Source organism: Didymella exigua, assembly GCF_010094145.1.
Source record: "Didymella exigua CBS 183.55 unplaced genomic scaffold M421scaffold_2, whole genome shotgun sequence".
Taxonomy (NCBI): Eukaryota; Fungi; Ascomycota; class Dothideomycetes; order Pleosporales; family Didymellaceae; genus Didymella; species Didymella exigua.
The window spans coordinates 725,652-750,636 of record NW_022984776.1 but is presented as its reverse complement, the minus strand read 5'-3'; the positions used below and the strand labels follow the sequence as shown (position 1 = coordinate 750,636).

Below are 24,985 nucleotides of genomic sequence, written 5' to 3'. Positions count from 1 at the left end.
AGATCGGATTCGAGTTCATCAAAAAGCCACCAACGCCAGTGTTGTGCTATGCTATACCATACTCATACCTGAAGAAGGCGTATCGAAACGTCTTGATCTGACAACCATGTGGAAACAGATCGGAACAATGACGGAGACAGTGGAGGCCTGTCGCAAGCTACAGATTCCTAGACGAAGTTGCCGTTGGCCTGCTCATGACGGTCGGAGCGAGCGAATGAAGGGCTACCGTTGACGCGGGCGCGGCGAGTAGGAGTGGTGACGGTGGTGCCGATGTGATCGCGCTTGTAAGGAGTGTTGATGACAGGAGCGCCGATGACACCGGGGTGGTTGACAGCGCCGGAGTTGGGAGAAGACTGGTGTTCAGCGAAGCACTGGGCGACGTGGGTCAAGGGGATGTAGTTGAAGGGGATGTATCCAACTTGACCCTGACCGTAGTTGTAAGAGTACCAGACCTCGACATCGCGCTTCTGCACGTCGCTGAGGCCTTGAAGTGGAACCGGAGCAGCGCGCTGGCGAGCGAAGTTCATGGCGGCCTGCATCATGTCGCGAGGAGTGCCCCGATCGTATGCGCTAGCACGGTTGCGGTGCTCGGAGACGGCAGAGAGACCATGAGGAGGGTAGAGACCAACGCTACGGGCGCTGTCCATGGAACGCTGAAGCTTAGACAGGTTGTCAGGACGAGGGAAGGGCTGTTCGGTGCCGGTGGAGCGAAGCTTGTCAGAGATATCGGCGTCGAGGTAAGGGAGGAAGAGGCGCGGTCGACAGAACGGAGTCTCCTGCATGACGGAAGAGTTGCGGAACTTCTGCACCAAAGCTTCGCGGCCTTGGATGGTGGCGTAGGAGACCTCGGCGGCCTTGGAAGAGCGGTAGGCAACCCAGCAGCGACGCTCGATGCGGTCGATGAGGGCAATCATGCCACCGACGTCGGCAAAGTTAATGAAGGCATAGCCAACGTTGCAGCCAGACTTGAAGTCGATGCGGAGGTAGAGGAAGTCGTAGGTGCCAAAGCAGACCTCGTCCAGGATGGTCTTGAGTGACATCTGTGGTAATGGTCAGCGAGGTCTTGACGAACCAGGAAGAGACGACTTACCCAGTCCATCTTGTTGGGGATGTTGCGCAGCATGATAGTGGTGCGGACATCGCTGCCATCGAGGATGCGCTCGCGGCGGACACGGTTATGCTGATCAGCCGGATGACGCTGGTAGGGGACGTTGGAGATCGAAGTAGGACGGTAACCAACGAAGCGACCCTGGTCATCGACACGAGGCTTGGTGCGGTGGGGTGAGTTTATGGCTCGCTCGCCAGACCAAGGGGCAGTCTCGGCGATAGCCCAGCGGAAGGTCTTCTGTGAAGGTATCAGTATACTTGCTCGATGTCAGTCAAAGGAAGGAAGACTTACCGAGTTGTTGACACCCCAGACAGAGTCAAGAGTCAAGCTCTGGACAGCACGAGTGGCAGCATCGACTGAGTGGAATTCGATACGGAAGACGAGAGTCATCTTGGTGTCGTGGGTCTCGACGTGGACGCAGTTGCGGACGGTACCGAAGACGCCTGCGGTAATCTCGATAGCCTGAGAGACTTCGGCAAGGTCGGCGTCGGTGAAGTCGAAGGCGGCATGGTCAGGGTAGGGTTGAATAGTGACGGGTACCTTGATCTGACCTTCGAACTCGTTGAGCTGGGCTGTATCCTGCGACTTGGCGAGCGCAAACTCGTAGCCGGTGATCCAGTCGACGACGTAGCCGTGCTCAGAGAGGATGTCCTTGGCTTCAGCGGCCTCGCGAAGGTCGTCGTAGCGGAGGTGAACACCACGAGTGTAGACCGGCACACAGCTTGAGAAGCACTGGTACTGGGTCAAGGTCAGTACATGTTGATGTGACTGGAGCGCGTGTGACTTACTAGCTTCATCTGATGCTGAACGCTGAAGAGCTCGTGTTCAGAGTCGACGCCGGCATGGGTGCCATCTGGAAGCTGAGCGACGAACTGGAAGCGAGAGATGAATGACTTGTCATCCTCGGAGACCTCGTTGGCGAAGAGACCCTGGTAGTAAGGGGCAGGGAATGGGAGGCCGCCCTTGTACTTGGGAGAGGCAGCACCTGTGTTGTGAAGGGAAATCTTGCCGTTGTCGGTGACAGTGACCTGGCTGGGGATGTTGCGGCGATGGAAGCCGTTCGAGCGAGAGTAGCGAGTCAGGTCAGGTGAGTACAAGGTAGGGTCAGTGCCAGCATAGGGGCTGGAAGCTGGGCCAACGCCGGTGGAGGACTGGGGTGAGTGGTGAGACATGATGAACAAATGCTGATCAAGGGAAGTACTGATGTACAGAAACGATGGAACGATGAATGGGTAGTGACCAAAGAGGTATGGTCAAGGTCAAGGTGTCAGAAAGAGAAGATCGAATGACCAAAGTGCCGAGTGGGTGATTCAAAGAGAAGGAAAGGACGAGGCAGGAGAGGTTTATGAACTGCCCCCATCTTGGCGCCCACGAGGCGCTATACCTTGCCGGACATGCAGACGGCGATTCTGCCATTTGTCTGTGCATTCATCGTTCGAAGATGGAGGAAAGAACTCATCGTGAGCGCCCTCGATGGCCGGCCGGGGTGTCTCCAGGGAACGATGCCTCATCCCCAGGCGTTCAGGTCTGAAGAACGGCTACAGTCGCAGCTGCGAGGCCTACACCAATCGAAAGCCCTCGTCGAGCTCTACCACCTCTCAAATCGCCAGCGATCAATCAATGAAGTGGTGGAGGGTGCACTCAAACTGCAAGCTGCTTTAAGACTTGGTGTTCCTCAACACCACGACTGTTGGACGAGTGGGGCCACGATAGTTTGACGCCCGACCCTGGTCACCGCCCGCTCGAGCAAGAAGGAGCAGCTACAAGGCCAGCCGAACAAGGGTACAGCAAAGAGAAGGCATACCTCATGGTGAGATTCCACGATCGAAGAGGAGATTACGATGCTCCAGTGAGCTTGCAGGGTATTGAAAGCAGTGCAGCGGGGGCGAAAACGAAGCAGTACTTGGCCCAGGACTGTTGTATGATTCTCAAGGTCCGGGGCTTCAAGAGCTCACTTTATGAAGGCTTGACGGCTCAGAGGTACAGCCAGGGCCACAAGTATCTGCGTGCTCGAGATTCTCTAGGCCGTTGCTTCTCCAACACTGTCAAGGTCGGGGCGCAGGCTCCTTACACTGTTCCTGGGGACTGTTGAGAGAACCTTTGACCGGTAACTAGAGGAGGCTGCGTTCCATACTCTCCGCACGCGCAAGGCTGCGGGTTGGCATCAAAGCAACAGTGAGGTCGAGCAGCAGCGGCTTACGGCAACAGAAGAGATCACGGCGAGGCACAGCGTTGATCAAGTAGGACCTTTGCACGACTACAGAGCTTACGATGCCCTGGAATGTTTGCTGATGAGCTGGGGCAGCTGAATGCATCTTACGGTACACACGTTCAATTTGCGTGCTTTGAGAGCCTTCTGAGTACACGGGACCTGACAGCTGCCAGTAGCCGAATGCCGCGGAGTCACAAGCCTGTGACCCGCTTAGACACACCACGATGGGCTGCTGAACAGCGTCTTCATTCAAAAGTGCATCCATGCTCAGTTCTGATTGCTAGGAATTAACTCGTAAAGCTGACGAGCGGGCAAGCAATGTCGCTAGCAAGTTCAAGCACAACGCTGAAGGGCGGCATGTGAACGTTCAAGGAGGCGGGTAACGGTTCTGGGGTCGACCTAAAAGAAAGAAGACAGTCAGAACTCCATGGGATGTGTGCGACCCATATTAGGGGTTAAGAGATGCTAAGCTACACTGCTATTGCAGCATGGGTATTGTAAAACAGACTACCATATCGCCCTCGCTCTCACGACACCTAATTTTTGCCCAGCCCTTCCACGTTGCCTTCAAACATCCACCTATCATCCTCTATACTCGCAATCTTCTTCGCCAGACTTGACTTGAGGGCAGCCTTGACCTCTGCCTCGACAGCCTCTTTGTCCCAGTGTGCATTCTTCTGCCCATACAGCTCAATCATCTGATTCTCATGCGCTGTTCGTTGTCAGCACTATGCCCAACACCAAAAGTCAAGACTTTGAGTAAAGATGTCATACCAGTCTCCTCATCACTCTCCCTCCCATCGCTCAGCCCCAGCGCCATGTGCTTGTAGACTGTTTGCGGCGCAAACAATGCGTAGTCGCCGTCCGCATTCCGCTCGACCATCTCGCCCTCCATAGGTTGCTGGAATATCATGGCTGTGTCTGGACGGACCGCGGTTGGGTTTTGTCTTCGTGTGCCCTGGAATAGGTTGCGACGGGCGCCTGGAGGTGGTCGAACGGCGCGTGTGTGGTCCATTGTTGGATGGCGAATGAATCTGGAGATAGGCTGGTTCAATTGCTAGTATGGTCAGGCAAATATAATCTGAACGTGATTTGAGGCTTGCCAGTCGATAAGTCGTCTGCTCGTTGAGATGATGCAACACAATGACGTTTGGCGTGCCGCCGGAGGTCTTGCGGGGAAGTGGAGCTTGTTGCGCTTCAGCTTTCTTGTCGACGTGCGCAGCATCATACCAACATAAGCTCATAAACTTATGTACGCGTCTCCATACGCGTCGAAGTCGCTGATCGAAAAGCTACGAGCTCGAGAAGATTCTGGACCACGACCGATCACACCCCGAAAGGCAGCTGTAATTGTACAGCAAGCCATTGCGCAATAATCCATACACAATTACAACATGACGGACCAGGCACCAGACCCGAAATCTTTAAAGACACATCAGAAGCTGGACTTCCGTCCCTCGGAAGACAAACCAGAATCACCTCCACGCAAGCGACCGCGAACGAAGGCTCCGCCCAAGATGGCAGCACCGAACGTAGATACCGTAGGCTTCGCACCACAACCCACGCCTCAGCCTGCAGCTGAAGCCGTACTAAATTCTGCACCGAGAAAACCCTCCGAAACACACCGCTTCCCTATACAGCCCCTCAATCGCTTTCAAGGCGCCTCGGCAAGCATCAAGCGCCCGCGCGAAGTCGCCCATTTCTCCTACGACGACAACCACGAATACCGAGATGATGATTCCAGCATCAACTACTATGTCCCACCGCCAATGGGTACAGATATGAAGGAGGGTTTCGACACGTTCAAGCATTATGAGGAGAAGGAAGACCCCCACCTTGACAGCCTGCTCAAGGCCTTGATATACAAGGAGGGCAATGACGCGTCTGCAGCAAAGATCAAGGCTGACTTTGTGACGTGGCGGGGCATGATGACAAAAGTGAGTTGAACCTATCTAAGCGTCAGGACACAAGGTGAGCTCTCTTGTCTCACCCGGTCCAAACGATGTCACCCACTAACACGATCCAGATTATGACGGCTCCCTACGACAACTTCGCAGAATTCAGCATGTTCGCAACCCTGCACGACGGCACAATCTACATCGAAGAAGACTTCCCCTCACGCGCCGCCGCCCGCGCCGCCGAGTCCTCACGTCCGCCTCCACGACACCAGCATCCCGATCAGCAATCCCAAGCCATGATGGCCTACTGGGGCTACAAATTCGAAACACTCTCGCTGATCCCTACACCTCCCTCAACAACGCCGCCAGACCAAATTCGTATACACCAACAATCCATAACCTCAAATCATGCACAATACTGCTCGATCGTCCACACCTCTTTCGGTACGCACAGGCTCCTTCTCGGCGGTGAAGTCGATGGGCTACTCTCACCCAAGCCCTCAAACCCCAGCGACTCCATACCGTGGGTGGAGCTCAAGACCGCCGAAGAACTCCCGCCCCGAGAGCGGCAGCAGCACCGCGACGTCTTGAAATTCGAGCGCAAGCTGCTCAAGTTCTGGGCCCAGAGTTTCTTGCTCGGCGTCCCAAAGATTTGTGTCGGGTTTCGTAGTAAAGCGGGGATTTTGAGGGGACTGCAGATGTTTAATACGCATGAGCTGCCGGGAATGGTACGCAGGGGGACGGGTTGTTGGGATGGGAATGTGTGTATCAACTTTGCGGTGGGGTTTTTAGAGTGGTTGCAGGGTGTGGTCAAGGGGGGTGGAGTGTATAGTGTAGTGCTAAGGAAGAAAGGCGGGGTCGTTGAGGCGAGAAAGGTGAGCGAAGGAACGGGGGGGATTGTGAGTTCAGAGTTTTTGGCGTGGAGAAGAAGCGGAGAGCAGAAAGAACAAGGTCTAGAGACGAGAGTGCCCACAGAAGTGAGGCACAAAGATGAGCAAAAGTCCGAGACGACCGCTTAAACAGACACAGTAACAAGATACCCACAACACCATCCCCAGTTCCTCAGCGTCATCACTTCTAATTCCTCCCCAGCCCGAACCGACTTCCCAATGTCCCAAACCGCTCACTCGGCGCACTCTTCGTCGGGCTCTGTGCCGCAACCTGCGCACCCTCCTGGCACTTCTCCAGCAGAATCGCGCCCTTGAGCTGATCTACCTTGCCATACTTCTTATTCCGCTGGCTAATATCGTAGAACTCAAGGCTATCATCTGTACCCATGAGCGTGACCGTTTGCGTCAGTTCATCCAGATTCTCCATCAGAATGGGGTTGCCAAGGCTCTCGACGAACTGCACGAGGTACCTGGTATCTAAGGAGAGACTCGCGACGGCCGTGGGAGTGATGCGCTTCACGCCCTCGTCGAGGGTGAGTGCGAGGATAGCGGTCGAGGCGTGGGACAGTGCGTCGAAGTATATAAACTCCTTGACGTCGGTAGGCAGCGCGAGCAACACTGAATTCATGATGTTGCTCAGGTACCGCGTGAGTTCGAGCATGTACTCGCTGGGCTCGGCCGCGGGCTTGGTCGCCATCCAATCATACTCCGCGGTCTCGATGAGGTCGTCGATCTTGGAGTTTACCAGCTCGAAGATGCGGTCGCTGGCCTGGCGTTTTGCGTTCTTGAACTTCTCGGTCGCGGAGAGCACAATGGGCGTTGTCGATGAGGGCGAGCTACGCGCCTGGAAGAGCAGATCTTGGAGCTCGACGCACGCGGTTTCAAAGTGCTCGAGGTTGGTTAGGATCTGCACGATCTGGCCGGGGTACTGCGAGGAGAGGCGGTCGATAAGGGATTGGCAAACTTTCTGACAGAGTAGCTCGTCAAGCGAGGTGCGAAGGGTTTCGTCGATGACAGTCGATTTCTGGAAGTAGTCGTCCGAAAAGAGGTAGATCTGGTTGAGGAAGTTGCGGATGTCGATGCAACAGAGTGGGTACATCTGAGAGAAGGGTAGAACGCAGGGGAAAGTGAGCTCCTCGCGGCTCTTGTCTGGAGTGTACCAGCTAACGGAAACGACCTTATCATACTCTTCGTAGCTGGCGATGGGCATCGGCATGTAGTCGTCAGTTTGGACGATCTCTAGGAAGTCGTCACTGAAGCGCTGCTTGAGGAGCTCAGAGTACTTCGAGAACAGTGTCAAGAGTAGATCATTCATAGCTGCGACGGAGTAGCCAATTTTCTGTGAGATGTCAGTGGGGAAAAGGAAAGATGGAACGGACACGCCTTACCTCCATCGTCAGCATGAGCAATGCAATTCGACCCTTTATCTTCAGTAGCAGCTCATCGCTCTCGACTGTGGGAAGCGATTCAGAGATGAGCTTGATAGTGCTTTGACACATCGAGTCCCAAAGTTCGTCAACCTGCTCATGTCAGCTCTTGAACGAGGCAGCGAGGTGTGACACTCACATCAGCCTGCTGACGTAGATTCGTCGTCTTCGCCATTGTTGCTTTCTCGATGATCGCAAACCCTGCGATACTTTCCAGAAGACTGCTGAGGTCATCACACTCATCTTGTAACAGGTTGAGTTTGCTGGGTAGGATCAAATCCTTTTGGGTCCGCCTGTCCGCAGCGTACTCGGCCTTGAATTGGTCAGTCTTGCCCAGGGTCTCATTGATATGGATTGCGAGGAAAAGCGGCGAGAAGTCAGTCTCATTGCCTGCTTCTTCGTTGTTCAAGATGTCGAACTCGTCCGTTTCATCGGCGACAAGCTCGATTGATGAATTGAGCTTGAACCGTCCAAACCGCGAGTCAACTTCAGCGCGATCAGCATTTCGCTTTCTCCGTTCGTCGGTGTAGTAGAATGATACTTCGCCAAGGAACTGTGACGACTCTCTGATTCGGTAGAGCCAGGTGCTCAAATCCGTCTTGACCGCTTCTCGAATTTGGTCTTGAGTCTGCGGCACGGACTTCTCGATCAAATTTGCAATCTTGAACCGGCTGATCTCCTTGAGGTGAATTGTCTGCAGCTCGTCCAGCGCACGAAGAGCCGCATAATAATTCTTCTCTCGCAACATGTCTTGAACCTGGTTCGCTATCCTCAGAACGTTCAGGCACGCGTTCAGCGCTTGTGTAGCTTCATTAATATTCTGGCGCACGCCGCGAGAGTCTACCAGCGCTTTCTTCTGGGTCGCCAGTTTCTCGATGCTTTCCTGGATGGATTCATTCAATTGCAGGATCTCTCCACTCATTTGCACAGTCTGGTCTCGAATACGGAGCATAGAATCAACCGAGCTGACAAAGTCTTGATGATTGGCGTTACATATGCGCTCAATCTCAGACTCTCGGTCATTCGAGAATTGATCGAATGCGAGCTGTAGCTGATTGGAATAGCGCGCATCTTTCATGATAGGGATCAGCTGATCGATGTAGTCCGAGCTTACGGATGACTGGGAAATCTTTCGCATGTCAGTATTAAGTGGATCTCGTTGTAACATGCGCGTGTTATTACTTGTTTGATTGCTATTCGCAGGTCATCGCCTGTGTCTATTGCGGACGGCATGATGACAGCTGTCTCAAGCGCTTGGGGCGCTCCAATTTGAAGAGCAGTCCGCAATCAGTTTCTCAGCGTGCAAAACCCCTTCGACGCGTTGGGAAACCTTGGTCGACACGTTGCAGTTGTGCTTCGTTGTGTGTAGTTGATGATGCCTGGGTAGGCACGTTCCCGCGATGCGCCAGGTACGGGTTCATGGACCTAATGCAAATACGGTTAAGACGCGTGGATTCGCTCTTGCCGCATCACGTGTTCGTAGGGCTGAGGTCCCACCTTGCTTGTCCGATGATTGCTCCGAACTTCGGTCGCCTTGCGGTGGTTACGTATGACGAGTACCCCGCGGCGTACTTACGGAGTGAAAACGAATTTATCGATAGCTCTCCCGAATGCTTTATCTTCAACCACAATCTTGATCTCGAGAAATTTCAACAGATCAGACAACATGGAGGCAATCATCAGTGAGTATTTCGAGCTTGCCAATTGAGCATATCTGATTGTTGCAGACAAGTTCGAGACCGTTCTCGGTGGGGTCAACTCTACCGGAAAGTGAGTGCAGTTGAGACGTACAATGAGAATTGAGCTGACATCTTTCCAGGTCGGTTCTGCTGCTCGGTGCTGGCTTCGTCACCCGCCCAACTGCTGAGATCCTTGGCAAGTCTGGTGTCAAGGTCGTCGTAGCCTGCAGGACGCTCGAGAAGGCACAGGCTCTTGCCAAGGGCATCCCCAACGCAGTCGCCATCAGCGTATGCAAACTTCTTGGACTACAACGCGGTGCAAAAACTAATCTCACTAGCTCGACGTCAACGATGCTGAGGCCCTCGACGCTGAGGTCGCCAAGGTCGACGTCGTCATCTCCCTGATCCCTTACACATTTCATGCGACCGTCATCAAGTCGGCCATCCGCAAGAAGAAGGATGTTGTCACAACCTCATATGTCTCGCCTGCCATGATGGAGCTCGATGCCGAGGCCAAGGCCGCCGGCATCACCGTCATGAACGAGATCGGTCTTGACCCCGGAATCGACCACCTATCGGCCGTCATCACCATCGACGATGTCCACAAGGAGGGAGGCAAGATCCTGTCCTTCAAGTCATACTGCGGTGGTCTCCCCGCGCCCGAGTCCTCGGACAACCCTCTTGGATACAAGTTTTCGTGGAGCTCCCGCGGTGTCCTGCTGGCGCTGAGGAACGCTGCCAAGTACTGGCAAGACGGCCAGGTCAAGGAGGTTGAGGGACCTGAGCTTATGGCCGAGGCCAAGCCCTACTTCATCTATCCCGGCTACGCTTTCGTTGCCTACCCCAACCGTGACTCCACTCCCTACAAGGAGCGCTACAACATTCCCGAGGCCCAGACCATTGTTCGTGGTACTCTCCGCTACCAGGGTTTCCCCGAGTACATCAAGACCCTCGTCGACATTGGCTTCCTTGTTGAGGACGAGAAGGACTTCCTCAAGGAGGGAGAGCAGCGCCCATGGAAAGACGCCACAGCCAAGATCGTCGGTTCGTCGAGCGACAAGAAGGAGGACATCGTCTGGGCCATTAGCTCGCGCCACAAGTTTCCCTCAACCGAGGAGAAGGAGCGCATCATCGCTGGTCTTGAGTGGATCGGTCTTTTCTCTGACGAGAAGATCATCCCCCGCGGCAACCCGCTCGACACTCTCTGCGCTACCCTCGAGAAGAAGATGCAGTACGAGAAGGACGAGCGCGACTTCGTCATGCTCCAGCACAAGTTCGAGATCGAGAACAAGGACGGCAGCAAGGTCATCCGCACATCTACCCTTGCTGACTACGGTGACCCTAAGGGCTACTCTTCCATGGCTAAGCTGGTCGGTGTTCCCTGTGCGGTCGCTGTTCAGCAGGTTCTTGACGGCACCATCAAGGAGAAGGGTATCCTTGCGCCCATGGATCCTGCTATTTGCAGGCCACTCATGAAGGTTTTGGAGGACAAGTACAACATCCGCTTCAGGGAGAAGACTGTTGCCGCATAGACCGATGTTACGCTAGGACGTGTTTGGAACCATAGATTGAGGATTCCAAGGGTGTTCGTAGTAGTGTAGACAAATGCAACTCATATTCACATCCAATTGATGTTCTCTCGACGATGTGATGCAAATTTTTGAACATTGGTATGTAACTGTCACGTCACGCCTATCCACACGCACAGCTTACGCCCCCTGACCACCTAGTCCAACCCTCCAGTTGGTGGGAGCGTCTTGCTCCCACTCGCCGGCTTCTTCGCGCCCCCACCCATTCCCCCTCCAAACATACTCCCTAGCATGTCAAACATGGGGTTTCCCTGCTTCGGTATTCTGATCCCAAAGTACATCTCACCAATCTGATCCAGCGCTTCGTCCCAATTTACATCCTTCAAATGCGCCGCATAATGGCTCTTCAGCTGCCGGAACAAGCTCGGATCGCCACGCTCCACGCTCAGCAACAGCAGCCCCAGGAAGTTCAACAACGGCATGGAAGGGTACACGCGTAGGTCTGAGGCTGAGGTCGAGACTGGCTGGGTTTGCAGCCCGGGCTTCGAGGATAGCCGGCTGGTGAAGAGTAGGAAGAATTTGTTCGCTGCACGCAAGTTGCCTGCGAGCAAGTAGGGAAGGACACCGCGCGCGGTGTAGAGTGGGGCGGTATGTGAGTCGTCAGCCATGTACCAGGCGTATTCGAGGTTGGCGAGGGTTTCCGGGGAATCTTTTGTGCCGAGGATGAGGTGGCGTTCAGCGTCATAGGGCTCGAGATCTGTATCTTATATCAGTTTTTTTGCAACATTATCTGATCCATGCATGTGAGGAACGTACCTTCAGCATATGCGCTGCCTGCGACGTGATGGATTTCCGGGTCGCCGGCGGGATGATCACCATACTTTGCGCTCCAGCCGACCATCTCAGCGACAAACTTCTTCTTCGTAGGTTCATTTGCCGGGAAGGCGCGGAGAAGGGTGATTAGCTTGCCTTTGCTGCTTGCATCGGGCTTGGTCTCGCTTTTGTTGAAGACATCGAGCAGGAAGATGCAGAGGTCGCCGCCGGAGCCGCCTTGGCCTGCCTGCAGGAGCGATTGTGCGCCGCGAAAGAGGATATCGGTCGCGGAAGCCCAGTCTTGGGCTTTGGTGTAGCGGGATGCGATTACGCGGAGCTGTTGATGGGCTTCATAGTATTGTCCTTCTGCGATTCTGTCTGGATTAGTGGGGTAGAGAGGTTGCTGGGGCGGATTCACCACCTCTCCTTCTGTCGCTGTATTGTCTTCTCGATTTTGGCAGACATGACGTCTTAAAGTTCGAGAGGGTGATGTGGTGTGTTGAAGGCACACCGTGGGCTCCAGGCGCAATGACGCAGGTTAGCTCACCCCGCTAAAACATCCAAGTGCAGTAGCCGCGACATTATTCGCACCTGCCATCCACGACCCACCACCAACACCTCTCGAAGGACGCAAGGTCTCTTGCACACTAACCTTGCTATTACCCCAGAACTGACAGAAAGATGCTTCTGAGTATCTTGAAGCAACAAAAAGGCAGTGCGAACCCAACGGCAAGCCAGTAGCGACGCACCAGGAGCAACACCATCCCTTTATCGACCAACAACAATCTTTCTGCAGTCCACACAAGGAGCGAAAAGAGACCCGCTGCATCGAACGGGAATCGAACCCGTGCCTGAAGCAAGTCCTTCCATTGGTGAGATGGGAAGCTTCAATTCTACCCCTAAACTATCGATGCGTGTTATCAGATGGAGAGCGATCGAGGTGCATGAAGTATAACTTGAGCGATCATCTGAGCTTCTTCTGGACGGTGAACATTACCAGATAGCTGCAGGACAACGAGCAAGTGTACACTGTGTAAGCTGACATGAGGCAAGAAGCGGGGCAAATGAAAGTGTATACCCCTCATCTATGTGAATATAGCCGGATGACTGCCTGAGGCTTAAATGTAACATAGCACGAGCACTTCGACGCTGTACCAGTGACACTCAATTCTCCAAGGTTTAGTTGCTATCGGCATCTAGGCTTTCCAAGGCGTTATCACGCCGTCCTTTATCATGTCCAGATAACTCCAGTAATCACGTTTGCCACCTTCTCCAGCAACTTTGGCATCGCTGTCCACTCTTCCAGACCAGTAGATACTGCCTTGTGTGTACTTGCTGAACGCCGCTCTTCCAGCATCAAACACCTCCTTGCGTTTAGACAGCTGGTTATTGAGCTCCATCTCAATCGACCACTCTCCAATGACGACAGGAAACTTCTTCGTCTTGTTTGCTGTCTTAGCATCCTGCTCGATGACAGGAAGGACTGTCTCGGGACTGCACTGGCGATGAGCAAAGAAGTAATTATGTGTGTCAATGACGATGTTCGCTGACTCCGGGAGCCGGGATGACCAGTATTCTTCTCTTTTGAACGAATCCTGGAACATGATCGGAATGCTCTTGTTGACAGCTTCGGTGCGCTGAATGACTCCCAGGATATATTTCAGCAGCCAGTCTGCTGCTTTGTCGGAGAGCGCTAAGGGAGTGCCGAATTTCTGCATTTCTTTGCTGTCCACAGCCTCGTTGACTGGCGCAAGGGTGTAAGACTCAGGATGCCCAGACTTGTTCTGGATGTAATTCAACACCGCATCCACTGCTTCATACGACATCTCAAGATTCTTTTCGTTGTAGAACCAGTCGCCATGCCCATGCGCTTCGCCAATGTCGAGCCAGTTGATGCCGCCTGGTAGGCCATGCAGATCGAGCACAATATGCATCCCGTACTTTTCAATCGCATATGTAGCTAGCTCCTTCATGATCTCGACCTGAGGTCCGTGGTAGTGCGGCGAGCCGGGAACCTTGATCCATGCAGCGTAGACAAAGGGTATGCGGAGGACGTTCACACCGTGAGCTGCGAATGTATCGACGTCCGCGTTGGTGAACCATGTCTTGTAGTGGCTATCGAGGTCCGCGCCGGCTGCGCCGAACTTCTCACACGCTGTCCACTCGTCAGGAGAGTTGCCGTGTTGCTCGAACCACTTGGGCATCATGAAGTGTTCCAGGCAGAACCAGCTCCCGAGATTAACTCCATTCGCCTTGAACTTGCGCCAATCGACGTATTGCGGGGCTGGTGGGGTAGTCATGGTGGTGGGGGTAGCTGAAGGTCAGCAGAGTCGATTAGTATGAGGTTGAGTTCGGCGGAAATCGTGGGTAGCGGGATGTATATGTAGGTTTCGCTCCCCACTTGCATTGACTTCAGTCGTTTCGCATAGGTGTCCTTAGGGGCCGGTGACGAGTTGAGGCTGAACTATGTACGACGCATGCTATGCGCTAAGCCTCGCAGACGCCTCCACTCAGCCCCCGCAATCCGAGATCCTTCTCTATCCCCATCAACATCTGGGTCCGAGCCGTCGCAACATCTTTGGGACCAGGTCGTACCGTTGTACGATTCTGGGGAAGAAGAAATAAGCGCGACTACGGCAAATAGGATGAGCAATGCGCCAAGCCTCCCAGACGCCTCCACTCAGCCCCCGCAATACGAGATCCTTCTCTATCCCCATCAACATCTGGGTCCGAGCCGTCGCAACATCTTTGGGACCAGGTCGTACCGTTGTACGATTCTGGGGAAGAAGAAATTAGCGCGACTACGACGAATAGGATGACGCATGGTCCAATGCTGTTGCATAGACAAGTGCGGCAGGCCTACCGCGAGGCTCTTGCGTAACGAAATAGGCAGCCCTTCCGAATTTCTGTCAGCCGTAGTGGATTTTGCATGTGACAGTGCTTGAGTCTGTCTGTCCTACCATCTTGCACATTTCTGCTGTTCAGTAGCCGACAAACCTTCCAAACTTAGAATCAGTCTCCGCTATCTTTATCGTGACTGTCGTTGATAACGTACGGCCGAGCACATGCACAACATTAAAGTCCGCGAAACATCAGCCACCAGAAAGCCAGAAGTGTTAAGAAGTACCGATGTCGTCTCAACGACATGACAGCTGGAGCCATGGCCGCTCAGGGCCCCCTTGCATCGAGGCAGCGCGTGTCTGTTAGATTTAAAGGTATCTACAAGAGGGAATACCTCACATTCTGGAGCGAGCTAAGCATACTGGAGATCAGCCTGCCGACCTCCTCAGAGTGGACTACGAGACGCATTGCGGGCCTAAACATAAGAGACTCGACAAAGTCGCATCCGGAGCAGCTTCTCCGAAAAACATTTAACATCAACCAGCCAATTACGTCAGCTCTCCTCCGCTGGCTTTTCCCTGGTGAACTCCATCGAAGCTGTACAGGTATGCAAAAAGCGGGCCACTTCGAGTGCTCAGATGCAAAGCAATAGGTCGTACTGAAATGTGCTGGAGTACGAGAGGTATTTTTATATCGATCCTCACGGACTGCCCTCAGCGAGACGAGCGTCTTGGCTGGACTGGCGACTCAGTACTGTTCGCTCCAACAGCCGTTTACATCTATCAATGCAACAGGATCCTAGAGGAATGGCCCATCGCTCCAGCAACCTATCAGAAGAGGCGAGACGGACTACTGCCAATGACCTGCCGGGGGTGAATGGTCTGCCGGGACTGAATGGTCTGCCGGGACTGGGAGCTGGATGTTTGAGGCGCAGTATGTTAGAATGTACACGTGACTGGTCAAGGCCATTTCGCCGCTGCTTTCTGCACCTGAAGATTCACAAGGCGCGCTTGCAGAGCATGATAGACATGGCACCTGATTACATTGGCACTGTGTGCATGTTGAGCGGTCAATGAGCAGATGTTCCAGAGTCCAAACGAAGGTCATTCAGATAGCGTTTACACTGCTCACTCCGCCATTCTTACTAACTCTCTCACAACCTCAAACATCTATGTACAAGAAGTTTCAACAACCAGTCTACTCTAGAAAGACGGCTTAGCGTTCTGGAGCAGCTGCACAAAGTACTCCTGGTTCCACTGTCCCGCCTCAGGGCTGGGCTTGAACGCATCATCGAGTCCACAGAACGAGTCGTAACGCACGGCAGAGGCATCGCTGGTACCATCACTCTCACCACCTGGCTTGACCCAGACAAATGAGTCAACAAGGCTCGAGCCAGTGCTGGTCGTGGGACGTACACCGAAGCCGGCGCCCTTGACGTTACACCAGTCACCCCACGCGTTGCGCAGACCCTGGACACCGTTTCGGCCGGTGTCGACAATAGCTTGGGAGGGCATGCCCGCAGCTGACAGGTAAGGAGCGAAAAGCTCGACGTAGGCCTTCTCGTTCTGCGCCTTGTTATATTGGCCGTCTCCAGTGGAGAACTCGCCGGGTGTGAGGTCCCAGGCATTCCAGCCAGCGACATTGGTCGAGATACCGCGGAGCGCCGCAGGCTTGCCGGCAGCGATGTAAGCGTCGGCAAGGACTTGGGCACCAGGCTCTGCGAACGATTAGTGTGGTAGACAAGTTTGGAGAGCAACACATACGGAGGTTGTTAGGCCAACCCAGCCAGCCACCGTGGCCAGCGTCGAGGTACATGGCTACGTTGGGCAGGTTGAGCGATTTGAGTGCGTATGCAACACCATCACGGTAGCCGGTGGCGGCAGCCTGGCATGCAGCCACATCGCTGTTGGTGACAAGGTTGGGAAGGGAATCGGGCTCAATGACCAGGGAGATGGCGACGTTGGGATACTTCTTGAAGATAGCAACGATGGCTATTGTGGTCAGCAGTGTAGGAATATTATCATTTTGGGCACGTACGGTCAATATACTGTGTCTTGTAGACATCAAGTTGACCAACGGCCAGTTCACCGTTGGAAGCTTTAGCAGCACAGTCACGGCCAGGGAGGTTGTAGATGACGAGAGCGGCAATCTGGCTGCAGCCAACATTCTTGATGGCATCTTCAACGGAGGCAATCTTGGCACGGGTGTCGCTGGGCAGGTCAGTCACAGCTTCCCGCGACGAGCAAATTACTTACATCCAGAGGTATGTTCCCACTGAGGCAACCTGGGTAGCCTTGGCTTTCAATGCGCTGTCGGTGATCGAGGCAGCAGCGGAAAGGACCTCAGACGAGTAGAAGCTGTTGGCATAGACCGATCGTCCAGCGAAGGGATTGCCAGAGAGGGTGACAGCAGTCGCACAAGAACTAGCAGCCTGACGGGCAGTGATGGGGCCCTGTTCGGTGGCTGTAGGCGCAGCGAAGGCGCAGCTAATGGCAGATGCCAGCAGGGCAGTAAGCGTGAACTGCATGTTGGCGGAAAGAGCGAAGGACTACGGATATGGTTGCTGGTGATCTCGAGCGCTGGGCAGTCTTTTATATCCATTGTGACATGCTGTCGACTTGTAGAAGCGGGTATCTGAGGCGATAGAACGCAGCTCATCAGGAAGCAGGCCCGAAGCCCGCCGGTACGTGATGTTCGAGGTCTGTGCCACTCGAAAGATGAAACGTAGATGAACGCTTGCTGCAGGTGACATGTGCTCGTACTATCGCAGGATCATCGGTCATCTGGTATAAGGTCATTGACATGTAAGAGGCCTCATCTCACAGTGGCGGAAGTTCGGACCTGCCTCTCATGCCTGTCAATCTGGGAGCCGGGGCGGTCCTTGTAGGTTGCTGGCGTTATGCCCTGCATTCTGGCTGACTGCTCTGAGTACACTGTCCACAAAATTGCTGCCTCGACCTAGAAGCATTGTTCGCAAGTCCAGAAGACTCCAAATATTTCGTCGTACTGCTTCTCGTTCGGAGCCTTGGAGTGCGCACCATCACTGGCTTGATGACATATGAGCCTTAATTGAGCCGCGGTGAGGCTGCAAGTGTTTCCTACACTGAGGTAGTTTCCCCGCAATCATGGCCATTGGAAAGGCCATGGGGTCCCGCAGAGTCGCCCACCCTTCGCAGATGAGCCGTTATGATCTTCGACGCTGACTGGTTGCGCTGCGTGAGCCGGTTTGATGTTTGTTAGTGGGTTAATCTGAAGTAATATGGAGAGCGCGCTAGCGGCTTGTGATTGCCCGGAACAAGCACGGGGGAAAGTGCCTTGATGTACTCAAGCCTCGCCCACAACCTTGTAAGCCTCCATGTCTAGTAATTCGTCAGGTCATGCAGAGCTTGAATGTACCTTAAATGGCATCCGTCGCTTTGTCAGCGGATCTACGATGTGGGATGAACAAGTCAATTCAACAGCCTGCCAACTTGGATCAGGCATAATGCTACAGCCTAACTGCGCCGCGAGATTTTGTAGTCACGGCGTTCGTAACATGTATCACCAGTTCCGTAGAACGATGTAATGATGCACACTCCCAATAACGCCAGAGATGCTCAAATGCTAAAATATCCAACCTTCACACATTGCTTGGCCCAGGCTTACCATGCCCGGGGTCGAGAAGCAAATGCGGTTTCAAGAACCCATCATCAATCTGCTTGAATGCGCTTGCCGGGTCATGGCTGATATCGTTGAACAGCTGCTTTACTGCACCCGTCGCTGTGGCCACTCTGCTCGACCCCTCTGTTGGCCCAGTCTCAGCCATCCTATGACCTGAGGTCGGGTAAAGAGGGTCGATTGTTGTGTCAAGTGGGGAGGATTGTCGGTTTGGCGACCTGCGCACGCTTGGCGGCAAATCAAGGTCTGCATCGTCCTCGTCTGCGGAGTTACTGTCGCCAGGGCTGAGAAGGCCTCGGTCGGCACCATCTGCAGAGCGTTGTTTGCTAGAGTTGCGTCGCATTGGTTGTCCGTTCGGTCGCGTAGGTGGGCTGTTGCGGTTCAGGGAGCCGCTCGAGTATGCGCCATTCACGTTGGTCAGCCCGAAGCCGTTCTGGCTAGATTTAGGCGTGTGCCCTATACCTGAGCCCGCGTTGCGCTGGAACGTGCCGCCATTGACCACTTCGATGTCGAACTCGTCATCAGAGTCAATCTCTTCCACCACTCCAGTGCGAATACCCATGATCTCCAACATACGTGCCGTGGTACCACCGAAGATAATGACAGTCAACACAACCACCACAAGCACCGTAGCACGGAGGGTATCGCCATTGTTGCCTGTCAGACCTGCTGCAAGAGCAACACCGACTGCACCACGTAGTCCTGCCCAGTAGATCATGGCCTGGTGGGCGTACGGAATTTCCTCTTCGGTCGTTTCGACACCACGGCGTCGCTGGCGGTATCTCGAGACAGCGTTGATAGCTTTCGAAAGGGGGAAGACGGCTGCCCAGCGAGCAGCGCAGATGCCGAAGACGGTGATGAGGATGAAGAGAGGCTTGAAGTCAAGCTGCTTGTCTGTGAAAAGCGAGAGTCCGAGGTAGATGAAGATGAAATTCTCCGACAGTTGCGAGGTGACCTGGAAGACAAACTTCGTCGACAACTGAGTGCGCCTAGACATGTTGTGGTACGCATAATGCTTGAGGCAGATGCCGCAGAAGAGCAAAGATACAATGCCTGGTAATGTAAGCGGAGGTCAAGTTGCATGAATTCAAGCGACTTACCGGACATGTGAATAGCGTTGGAGAAGAAGTATGTGAGATAGGCGACCAGGATGATGAGACATGTTTCTGTCTTGGGATAGCGTCTGACATATGTAAACTTGAGTGTCAACGATGCGACGATTCCGACCATGACACCAATGAACAGACTTCCAAAGAAGACGCCGAAGAAGATGCCAAAAGCTTCGAACAAGCTTGTGATGCCAAGTGTCTCAGCGCCGTCCTTATACTTTTGTGCGGTCTCGAAAAGGACGATAGCAACGGCGTCGTTGAGGATAGATTCGCCAAAGATGAGGGTATACAGCTTCGGTTCGACTTTGTAGGTGTCAAAGATGGCGAGAATCGTAACGGGGTCGGTGGCTGAGAGCGTAGCGCCAACTGACATGGCTTCGACAAAGTTGATTTTGAAGCCATCGAGAGGGATACGGGTCCAAAGGAACAGGATGAGCCCGAGCGAGACGGCGGATATGAATGTGCCAGCGAAAGCAAAGGTAAGGATACTCCCAATGTGTCGGAAGAAGTTGCCCTGGACAGTATCAGTGACAGGTGTTGAGGCAACAGAGAGGGCGGCGCACTTGATGCAGTTCGTAGCCAGCTGAGAGAATGATCGGTGGCAGTAGGAGGTTGAAGAACATCTGGTAGTCGAAGCTGACTGCGTCCAAGACCGAACCCACTGCAGTCAGTCGCAGCACGAGGCCAACGACCATACCTGATGGGTATTAGTGAGGCTCTAGCACGGAGGATTACGATTACGAGGTGGGCTGCAGGCACGGCAGGCAACACTCGACGTACCGGCGAAGATGGACAGGACAGTCTCGTGAACTGCCTGGATTTTGCGCGTCTGCATAATGTAGCTTGTGAAGAGCGCGATGATGAGCAGCACGATCAATATCGAAAGCGCCCATGATGTGAAGATCTCCTTCTGGCCTGCCTCTGGGGCTTCTTCTGTATCGGCGCATCAGCATCAGACGGTGGTGGGCGTGCGCACGGCGGAGAGAACTGACCATCTGGGTCTGCATCGACAGCATCTCGCTCTGCAGGTCAAGTCAGCGAACAGTACTAGAAACAACGCCGTGTAGGCTGCTCGCCGCATACTCAGCAATTGGCGCATTACGGCCCATGCGACGGTCGACACCATGGTGACTTCAAGGCCCGAGTCGCGTTGTCATCAGCAGCGGGAGCCGGGAAACGCGTGCAGAGGATGTGCAGGATGTGCAGGGTGTGCCGTGGTGGTGCGAAGGATAGGTGGCTTCGATGTCTTGATGCTCGGTGTCACCAAGGGCGGCGGAGCGACTGATCAACGATTGTCTGAGGCACCACGTTGCGCGAGTCACGGCAGCTTCGATAGCAGCGGCTTCCCCGGAGTCAGCGCACGCGCGCAGGCGGTCTGGTCAAGATATACGCGTCTGCGACAGGAGGCGTGCAGTGAACGACGTCTAGCTACGAACTGGAGGAGCTCCTGACCTGCGCATCCGCCGACAGCTGCTTGCTTGGCCCGCATGTTGGTGGTTTCGCACCAGCCCAGCGCGGCCTAGTATCCCGCAGCCTCACGTACGTCACTCGCAGAACACAGAACTCCAGGCCGTCTCCACGGAACCGCGTGCCCTGCTTGAACCTCTTAGCTGCACCTGATCCTCACCGCCCTTCTGGCCCATAACAACCTGCGTCCCCGTGAAAGCTCTCCTCGTTGTCCTGCACCGCTCGCTGCATTGCTTCTTCGCTCATCCGCTTCTGCGCTTCTGGCGCGGGCAAACAGGTGTTTGACGGTTGACACCGAACTTGAAGTACGTGCGCCAACCGGACCCTGACCTCAACGGGACAACAAGTGCAAGTGGCTATTTCCCAGTGACTTCATAGGGCAGAATCTGCTCGCACCTAACTCTGTAGTGCATTTACCTACCCTTGAACCTTCCTCGCGTCTGTTTGTTCTCTGCACATCTCGAAAGAGGCAGCGATATCGCCTTCGACCGCTGCGTCTATCTGCATTGCCGGCGCAGACTGCATCTCGAGTGCAGTCCTCCCCACGACCGCCAGCATGCCGTCCTCTTCACGCCGCCGCGACAACGACGACACCATTTCCGAGGCGAGTTCCATCTCCTCGAGACGCTCCGTGCCAAACCCTCCACCAATCGACACCAGGCTGTCTGAGTCTGGCCGTCCTCGCCCCAAGTTTGTCTCATTTGGTCGCGACTCCGAGCTGGTGCCTTCTCCTAACCGCCAAACCGGCTTCACCGAGTCCTCGCCTCTCATCAATCCCGTCGATCGCGCCCGTGAGACCGACCGTCTCCTCAAAGAACCCATCCCGCCAAGCTTCGGTCAGGAGGATGACGACTATTTCCCTGAGTTCGAGGAGACGAAGAGCAGCTTCTTCCTCTTCCTCTTGACTCTTGGTGGTCTTGGCCTCCAGATTGGCTGGTCTGTCGAGACTTCCAATGGCTCGGTATGCACTCTCCCCTCATGCTCATGTTCAGTCAGCTAATCGAAATGCGCAGCCCTATTTGTTGTCCCTCGGCCTCAGCAAGTCCATGCTTGCTCTCGTCTGGATCGCCGGTCCTCTCTCCGGTGTCCTTGTGCAGCCCTATGTTGGTTTGAAAAGCGACAACTGTAGGAGTACCTGGGGCAAGAGACGTCCTTTCATCTACGGAGGCGCTATCGCAACTATTGCTTCTCTCATGCTGCTAGGATGGGCGCGCGAGGTCGTCGGCGGCATTGGCAAACTGTTCGGCGCTGACGGCGAGAACTACTACGTTGTCAACAGCACCATGGTGTTCGCCGTCCTGCTGGTCTACGTTCTTGACTTTGCCATCAACGTCATCCAAGCCGCTATTCGCGCCTACATCGTAGACGTTGCGCCCACTCACCAGCAGGAATCAGCCAACGCGTGGCTTATGCGGTCCGCTGGCGTTGGAAACATTGCTGGTTATTTGGCCGGATACATCAATCTCCCTCTCTATCTTCCATTCCTCGGCGACACACAGTTCAAGGTGCTCTGCGCCATTGCTTCGATCATCATGGCCCTTACCGTTGGTGTTAGCTGCACCGCCGGCGAACGAGACCCTACCCGTGACCCGCCTCCGGCGGAGCAGAAGGAGGGCGTCATTGCGTTCTTCCAGGGCCTGTCCAAATCTGTCAAGAGACTCCCTGACCAGATCAAGCGTGTCTGCGAGGTCCAGTTCTTCGCTTGGATCGGATGGTTCCCCTTCCTCTTCTACATCACTACCTACGTTGGTGAGATCTACGCCGATCCATTCTTCGAGGCGAATCCGCACATGTCTGAGGCAGAGATTGATCAGGTCTGGGAAGACGCTACCAGAATTGGCACTCGTGCCCTTTTGGTGTTTGCCGTCACCACCTTCTTGTGCTCTGTCATCTTCCCCTTCATCATCCCACCTTCCTTCCAGGCTCCTGAGCCCGAGCCCGAGCCACCAACACCTGGCACACCTATTAGACCTACCACACCCCTAACTCCTGCTACTCCTCACTCCATGGGTGGCACTGGTTACTTTACCATTAGGAAGAAGCGTACAGAGCCAGCCAAGACGAGGATAGAGAAGTTCTCCGCCGCTCTCGATAAGCTCCAGATCAAGTCGCTTACCCTTCGCCGCTCCTGGTTCATCTCGCACATCCTGTTCGCCGTCCTCATGGGCTTGACCTTCGTGATCAAGTCGACCATAGGCGCGACTATCCTCGTTGGCGCTATCGGTGTTCCATGGTGTCTGACTGGTTGGGCACCTTTCTCCATCATCGCGTCCGAAATTTCCAAACGCGATGCCATCCGCCGTGGAGCCATCAAGCCCGCGAACGAGGAGGAACAAGCTGTCGCCGAGGGTGCTGATGCCGGAGATGCGGACTCTGCTGGAGTGGTCCTTGGTATCCACAATGTCGCCATCGCCGCTCCCCAGGTTATTGCCACACTCGTCAGCTCCATCATCTTTAGAGCTCTCCAGAAGCCTCGCGGTGTTGCTGGTGACGACAGTGTAGCTTGGGTTCTGCGCTTTGGTGGTATTTGTGCCATCATTGCTGCCTGGCTCACTCTCCGAATTCACGAAGAAAAGGACCGGGATATGGAGGATGATGTGGATGAGGTCGAGAGGCCGACCAGGAGGAGGCGTCTGTCTGAGTTGTCCAACATGACCTCAGTCTTGGAGGGACAGTCTGGGCGTTGATTTGGTGTCGATGTGAGCAGAGTACTGTTTATTTACTGTATCATTGCGTTCCGTACGTGAAGAGGTTTTCGCGCGGCCCGGTGCCCGGGTCGGTTCATCAAAAGCGCTTCAATCCCACGCATCACGGCGAGCGACGGAGTTACTTGACTGCATTTCGATTTCGAGAGTTTGGACACGCGTATCAAACAACGTATTACTCACTGAGTCTCTTCCAGATGCATCGAAAGGGTAGGGTCTAATTTACGATACTTTACGCATTCAACACACCATGTTCGCCTAACCAAGTATGTGGCCATTTCAAAATACACCGAAATGCACCAGCTGAACTGATGATACGCGTTTCACGAAGCTCCTCCTGGATCAGGAGCCGTGGGGTTGTTAAAGTGCGGTCAGTCCAGCCCGCGTAGCGCCTCAGTTAGCGCCCGGCAAGGTTGCCTTCGTGCTGCACCCCAACATTGCGTGCTCATCCTTCATACTTCCTCCTCGACCACAAAGGAAACATAGGTAGGTTTGAAACGACATGCTGCTCTACTCGAGCAAGAAAGAGATGTAACTGCATACCTACAGGAGGACAATGTTTATCAATATCGTTATTGACCACCATCGCCCAGCCTGGAACGGCTCGACCCATCGTGGCTCCACTCTGTAAACGGCCTCAAACGCGCATCAGTAAACGACCTGCAGCCAGTGGACGCATCGTCTCCACTTGCAATGTGCTCCGAAGTCCCGCCACAAATCAGACTCAGCCACGCATGCGCGATCCGGCCACACCGTGGCGCCTTGCATGGCTGTGCCCACTTGGCGGCCATTGGGTTGATGGGATAAGGGTGTGACCTCAGGGTCCAGTAGCCCGTGATTTGCATCTGCTGCGTTTCGAGAAGCTGCTATGGAATCTCACGATCTCCAAGCCGGACTTGCGGCACTGAGCAATGAAGATAGCCAACGATAGCCGTTCAAGACGCTCAGCCACAGGCTTCGATTCCGGGTCCTGGAGTTTGCTCACCGAGCATGTGCAGCTGCCAACGGCACAGTGGAGCTGACGAGCGATTTCGTGATGCTGTTTGTGGGAAGGCGTAACATATGATGCCCCACTTCTCTCTTACCTCGCGGTTGCCTCGACGTAGAACCCCGCATAAAGTTCGCAGTTCCCCTCTACTTCAAACCTTGTCTCTTCAACTACTCTCTCCTTCAACTTCAATTCCGCGTCTCTTCTCACTCAAAACTTTCCAAAAGCTTCTCAATTCACAATGTCTTTCCACTACTCCGCTGAGGATATCCGCGTCGACGACGGCCACATCCTGCGTGCCCGTCTTCAGCGTGCCGATGGCGAGTGGAACGACTCTGAGATCGACCTCAATCAGCACGTCGGCAACGATAACGGTGAGGCTGCTCCTCCAAGATGATATACTGATACTGACGAAGCCGAAGGCCACTTCTACTGGGATGGCGAGAACTTCTCCGGTTCCGCTGAGAACATCCACTTCACCATCGAGGGTGACGGTTCCGTCCCTGTCCTTCGTGCGTCCCTTTGCGACCAGGAGGGCAACTACCATGAGCGTGACCTCAACCTGTCCGAGCGCGTCTCCAACAACGATGGCGACTTCAGCTACAGTGAGTGACGCATCGCCTTTCTGGCTTAGCCTTGCTGATCCCCCGTACAGACTAAGC

General features: G+C 54.4%; 11 protein-coding genes and 1 non-coding gene across 12 annotated transcripts; 4 read left to right on the top strand and 8 right to left on the bottom strand.

The window, feature by feature from the left end:
* Positions 1 to 167: 167 nt before the first annotated feature.
* M421DRAFT_840 (uncharacterized protein) lies at positions 168 to 2,280 on the bottom strand (the record flags this gene model as incomplete). Its single annotated transcript, XM_033597560.1, has 4 exons — positions 168 to 1,040; positions 1,091 to 1,345; positions 1,400 to 1,846; positions 1,897 to 2,280. 4 exons carry the CDS (start codon positions 2,278 to 2,280, stop codon positions 168 to 170), a joined length of 1,959 nt encoding a protein of 652 aa, XP_033453678.1.
* Positions 2,281 to 3,696: 1,416 nt separating this feature from the next.
* Positions 3,697 to 4,499, bottom strand: M421DRAFT_415772 (uncharacterized protein). The gene is made up of 2 exons (XM_033590824.1): positions 4,095 to 4,499; positions 3,697 to 4,032 (listed from the first exon to the last, which is right to left on the bottom strand). Exons 1-2 carry the CDS (start codon positions 4,333 to 4,335, stop codon positions 3,857 to 3,859), a joined length of 417 nt encoding a protein of 138 aa, XP_033453677.1. The 5' UTR covers positions 4,336 to 4,499; the 3' UTR covers positions 3,697 to 3,856.
* A 338-nt stretch (positions 4,500 to 4,837) lies between these two features.
* Positions 4,838 to 6,237, top strand: M421DRAFT_52130 (RAI1-domain-containing protein; the record flags this gene model as incomplete). The annotated part of the gene is made up of 2 exons (XM_033594998.1): positions 4,838 to 5,257; positions 5,347 to 6,237. The coding sequence occupies 2 exons, from the start codon at positions 4,838 to 4,840 to the stop codon at positions 6,235 to 6,237; spliced, it is 1,311 nt and encodes a 436-aa protein (XP_033453676.1).
* Positions 5,898 to 8,909, bottom strand: M421DRAFT_415770 (exocyst complex subunit Sec15-like protein). The gene is made up of 4 exons (XM_033590823.1): positions 8,718 to 8,909; positions 7,675 to 8,664; positions 7,497 to 7,628; positions 5,898 to 7,447 (listed from the first exon to the last, which is right to left on the bottom strand). The coding sequence occupies exons 1-4, from the start codon at positions 8,766 to 8,768 to the stop codon at positions 6,296 to 6,298; spliced, it is 2,325 nt and encodes a 774-aa protein (XP_033453675.1). The 5' UTR covers positions 8,769 to 8,909; the 3' UTR covers positions 5,898 to 6,295.
* A 177-nt stretch (positions 8,910 to 9,086) lies between these two features.
* Positions 9,087 to 10,842, top strand: M421DRAFT_415769 (Saccharopine dehydrogenase). The gene is made up of 4 exons (XM_033590822.1): positions 9,087 to 9,217; positions 9,263 to 9,305; positions 9,355 to 9,502; positions 9,553 to 10,842. Exons 1-4 carry the CDS (start codon positions 9,202 to 9,204, stop codon positions 10,744 to 10,746), a joined length of 1,401 nt encoding a protein of 466 aa, XP_033453674.1. The 5' UTR covers positions 9,087 to 9,201; the 3' UTR covers positions 10,747 to 10,842.
* A 19-nt stretch (positions 10,843 to 10,861) lies between these two features.
* M421DRAFT_415768 (DUF410-domain-containing protein) lies at positions 10,862 to 12,054 on the bottom strand. The gene is made up of 3 exons (XM_033590821.1): positions 11,978 to 12,054; positions 11,560 to 11,930; positions 10,862 to 11,500 (listed from the first exon to the last, which is right to left on the bottom strand). Exons 1-3 carry the CDS (start codon positions 12,019 to 12,021, stop codon positions 10,941 to 10,943), a joined length of 975 nt encoding a protein of 324 aa, XP_033453673.1. The 5' UTR covers positions 12,022 to 12,054; the 3' UTR covers positions 10,862 to 10,940.
* Positions 12,055 to 12,380: 326 nt separating this feature from the next.
* On the bottom strand, positions 12,381 to 12,470 carry M421DRAFT_t8. Its single transcript has one exon. It is a non-coding gene; the product is annotated as a tRNA-Gly (tRNA).
* A 282-nt stretch (positions 12,471 to 12,752) lies between these two features.
* Positions 12,753 to 13,856, bottom strand: M421DRAFT_51687 (glycoside hydrolase family 5 protein; the record flags this gene model as incomplete). Its single annotated transcript, XM_033594956.1, has 1 exon — positions 12,753 to 13,856. The coding sequence occupies one exon, from the start codon at positions 13,854 to 13,856 to the stop codon at positions 12,753 to 12,755; it is 1,104 nt and encodes a 367-aa protein (XP_033453672.1).
* A 1,743-nt stretch (positions 13,857 to 15,599) lies between these two features.
* M421DRAFT_51502 (glycoside hydrolase family 6 protein) lies at positions 15,600 to 16,924 on the bottom strand (the record flags this gene model as incomplete). The annotated part of the gene is made up of 4 exons (XM_033594938.1): positions 15,600 to 16,114; positions 16,161 to 16,388; positions 16,435 to 16,607; positions 16,653 to 16,924. 4 exons carry the CDS (start codon positions 16,922 to 16,924, stop codon positions 15,600 to 15,602), a joined length of 1,188 nt encoding a protein of 395 aa, XP_033453671.1.
* A 908-nt stretch (positions 16,925 to 17,832) lies between these two features.
* Positions 17,833 to 20,620, bottom strand: M421DRAFT_415763 (sodium/hydrogen exchanger 8 /H(+) exchanger 8). The gene is made up of 6 exons (XM_033590820.1): positions 20,247 to 20,620; positions 20,156 to 20,185; positions 19,944 to 20,096; positions 19,727 to 19,860; positions 19,155 to 19,677; positions 17,833 to 19,107 (listed from the first exon to the last, which is right to left on the bottom strand). The coding sequence occupies exons 1-6, from the start codon at positions 20,287 to 20,289 to the stop codon at positions 18,017 to 18,019; spliced, it is 1,974 nt and encodes a 657-aa protein (XP_033453670.1). The 5' UTR covers positions 20,290 to 20,620; the 3' UTR covers positions 17,833 to 18,016.
* A 138-nt stretch (positions 20,621 to 20,758) lies between these two features.
* Positions 20,759 to 23,794, top strand: M421DRAFT_415762 (uncharacterized protein). The gene is made up of 2 exons (XM_033590819.1): positions 20,759 to 21,591; positions 21,644 to 23,794. Exons 1-2 carry the CDS (start codon positions 21,187 to 21,189, stop codon positions 23,315 to 23,317), a joined length of 2,079 nt encoding a protein of 692 aa, XP_033453669.1. The 5' UTR covers positions 20,759 to 21,186; the 3' UTR covers positions 23,318 to 23,794.
* A 770-nt stretch (positions 23,795 to 24,564) lies between these two features.
* M421DRAFT_88640 (Cyanovirin-N) lies at positions 24,565 to 24,983 on the top strand (the record flags this gene model as incomplete). The annotated part of the gene is made up of 3 exons (XM_033597683.1): positions 24,565 to 24,697; positions 24,746 to 24,928; positions 24,979 to 24,983. The coding sequence occupies 3 exons, from the start codon at positions 24,565 to 24,567 to the stop codon at positions 24,981 to 24,983; spliced, it is 321 nt and encodes a 106-aa protein (XP_033453668.1).
* Between the last annotated feature and the right edge of the window lie 2 nt (positions 24,984 to 24,985).

Coding starts and splice junctions, on each gene's coding strand:
- M421DRAFT_415770 (XM_033590823.1), bottom strand. CDS start 8,768: ATGCCGTCCGCAATAGACACAGGCGATGACCTGCGAATAGCAATCAAA. Junction 8,665..8,717: donor TGCGAATAGCAATCAAACAA/GTAATAACACGC, acceptor GACATGCGAAAG/ATTTCCCAGTCATCCGTAAG. Junction 7,629..7,674: donor ATCTACGTCAGCAGGCTGAT/GTGAGTGTCACA, acceptor TGACATGAGCAG/GTTGACGAACTTTGGGACTC.
- M421DRAFT_415769 (XM_033590822.1), top strand. Junction 9,306..9,354: donor GGGGTCAACTCTACCGGAAA/GTGAGTGCAGTT, acceptor ACATCTTTCCAG/GTCGGTTCTGCTGCTCGGTG. Junction 9,503..9,552: donor CCAACGCAGTCGCCATCAGC/GTATGCAAACTT, acceptor TAATCTCACTAG/CTCGACGTCAACGATGCTGA.
- M421DRAFT_415772 (XM_033590824.1), bottom strand. CDS start 4,335: ATGGACCACACACGCGCCGTTCGACCACCTCCAGGCGCCCGTCGCAAC. Junction 4,033..4,094: donor GGAGAGTGATGAGGAGACTG/GTATGACATCTT, acceptor GACAACGAACAG/CGCATGAGAATCAGATGATT.
- M421DRAFT_415762 (XM_033590819.1), top strand. CDS start 21,187: ATGCCGTCCTCTTCACGCCGCCGCGACAACGACGACACCATTTCCGAG. Junction 21,592..21,643: donor TCGAGACTTCCAATGGCTCG/GTATGCACTCTC, acceptor CGAAATGCGCAG/CCCTATTTGTTGTCCCTCGG.
- M421DRAFT_415768 (XM_033590821.1), bottom strand. CDS start 12,021: ATGTCTGCCAAAATCGAGAAGACAATACAGCGACAGAAGGAGAG. Junction 11,931..11,977: donor ATACAGCGACAGAAGGAGAG/GTGGTGAATCCG, acceptor TAATCCAGACAG/AATCGCAGAAGGACAATACT. Junction 11,501..11,559: donor AGGCAGCGCATATGCTGAAG/GTACGTTCCTCA, acceptor TATAAGATACAG/ATCTCGAGCCCTATGACGCT.
- M421DRAFT_415763 (XM_033590820.1), bottom strand. CDS start 20,289: ATGGTGTCGACCGTCGCATGGGCCGTAATGCGCCAATTGCTGA. Junction 19,861..19,943: donor TGTCCTGTCCATCTTCGCCG/GTACGTCGAGTG, acceptor AATACCCATCAG/GTATGGTCGTTGGCCTCGTG. Junction 19,678..19,726: donor CTGGCTACGAACTGCATCAA/GTGCGCCGCCCT, acceptor GATACTGTCCAG/GGCAACTTCTTCCGACACAT.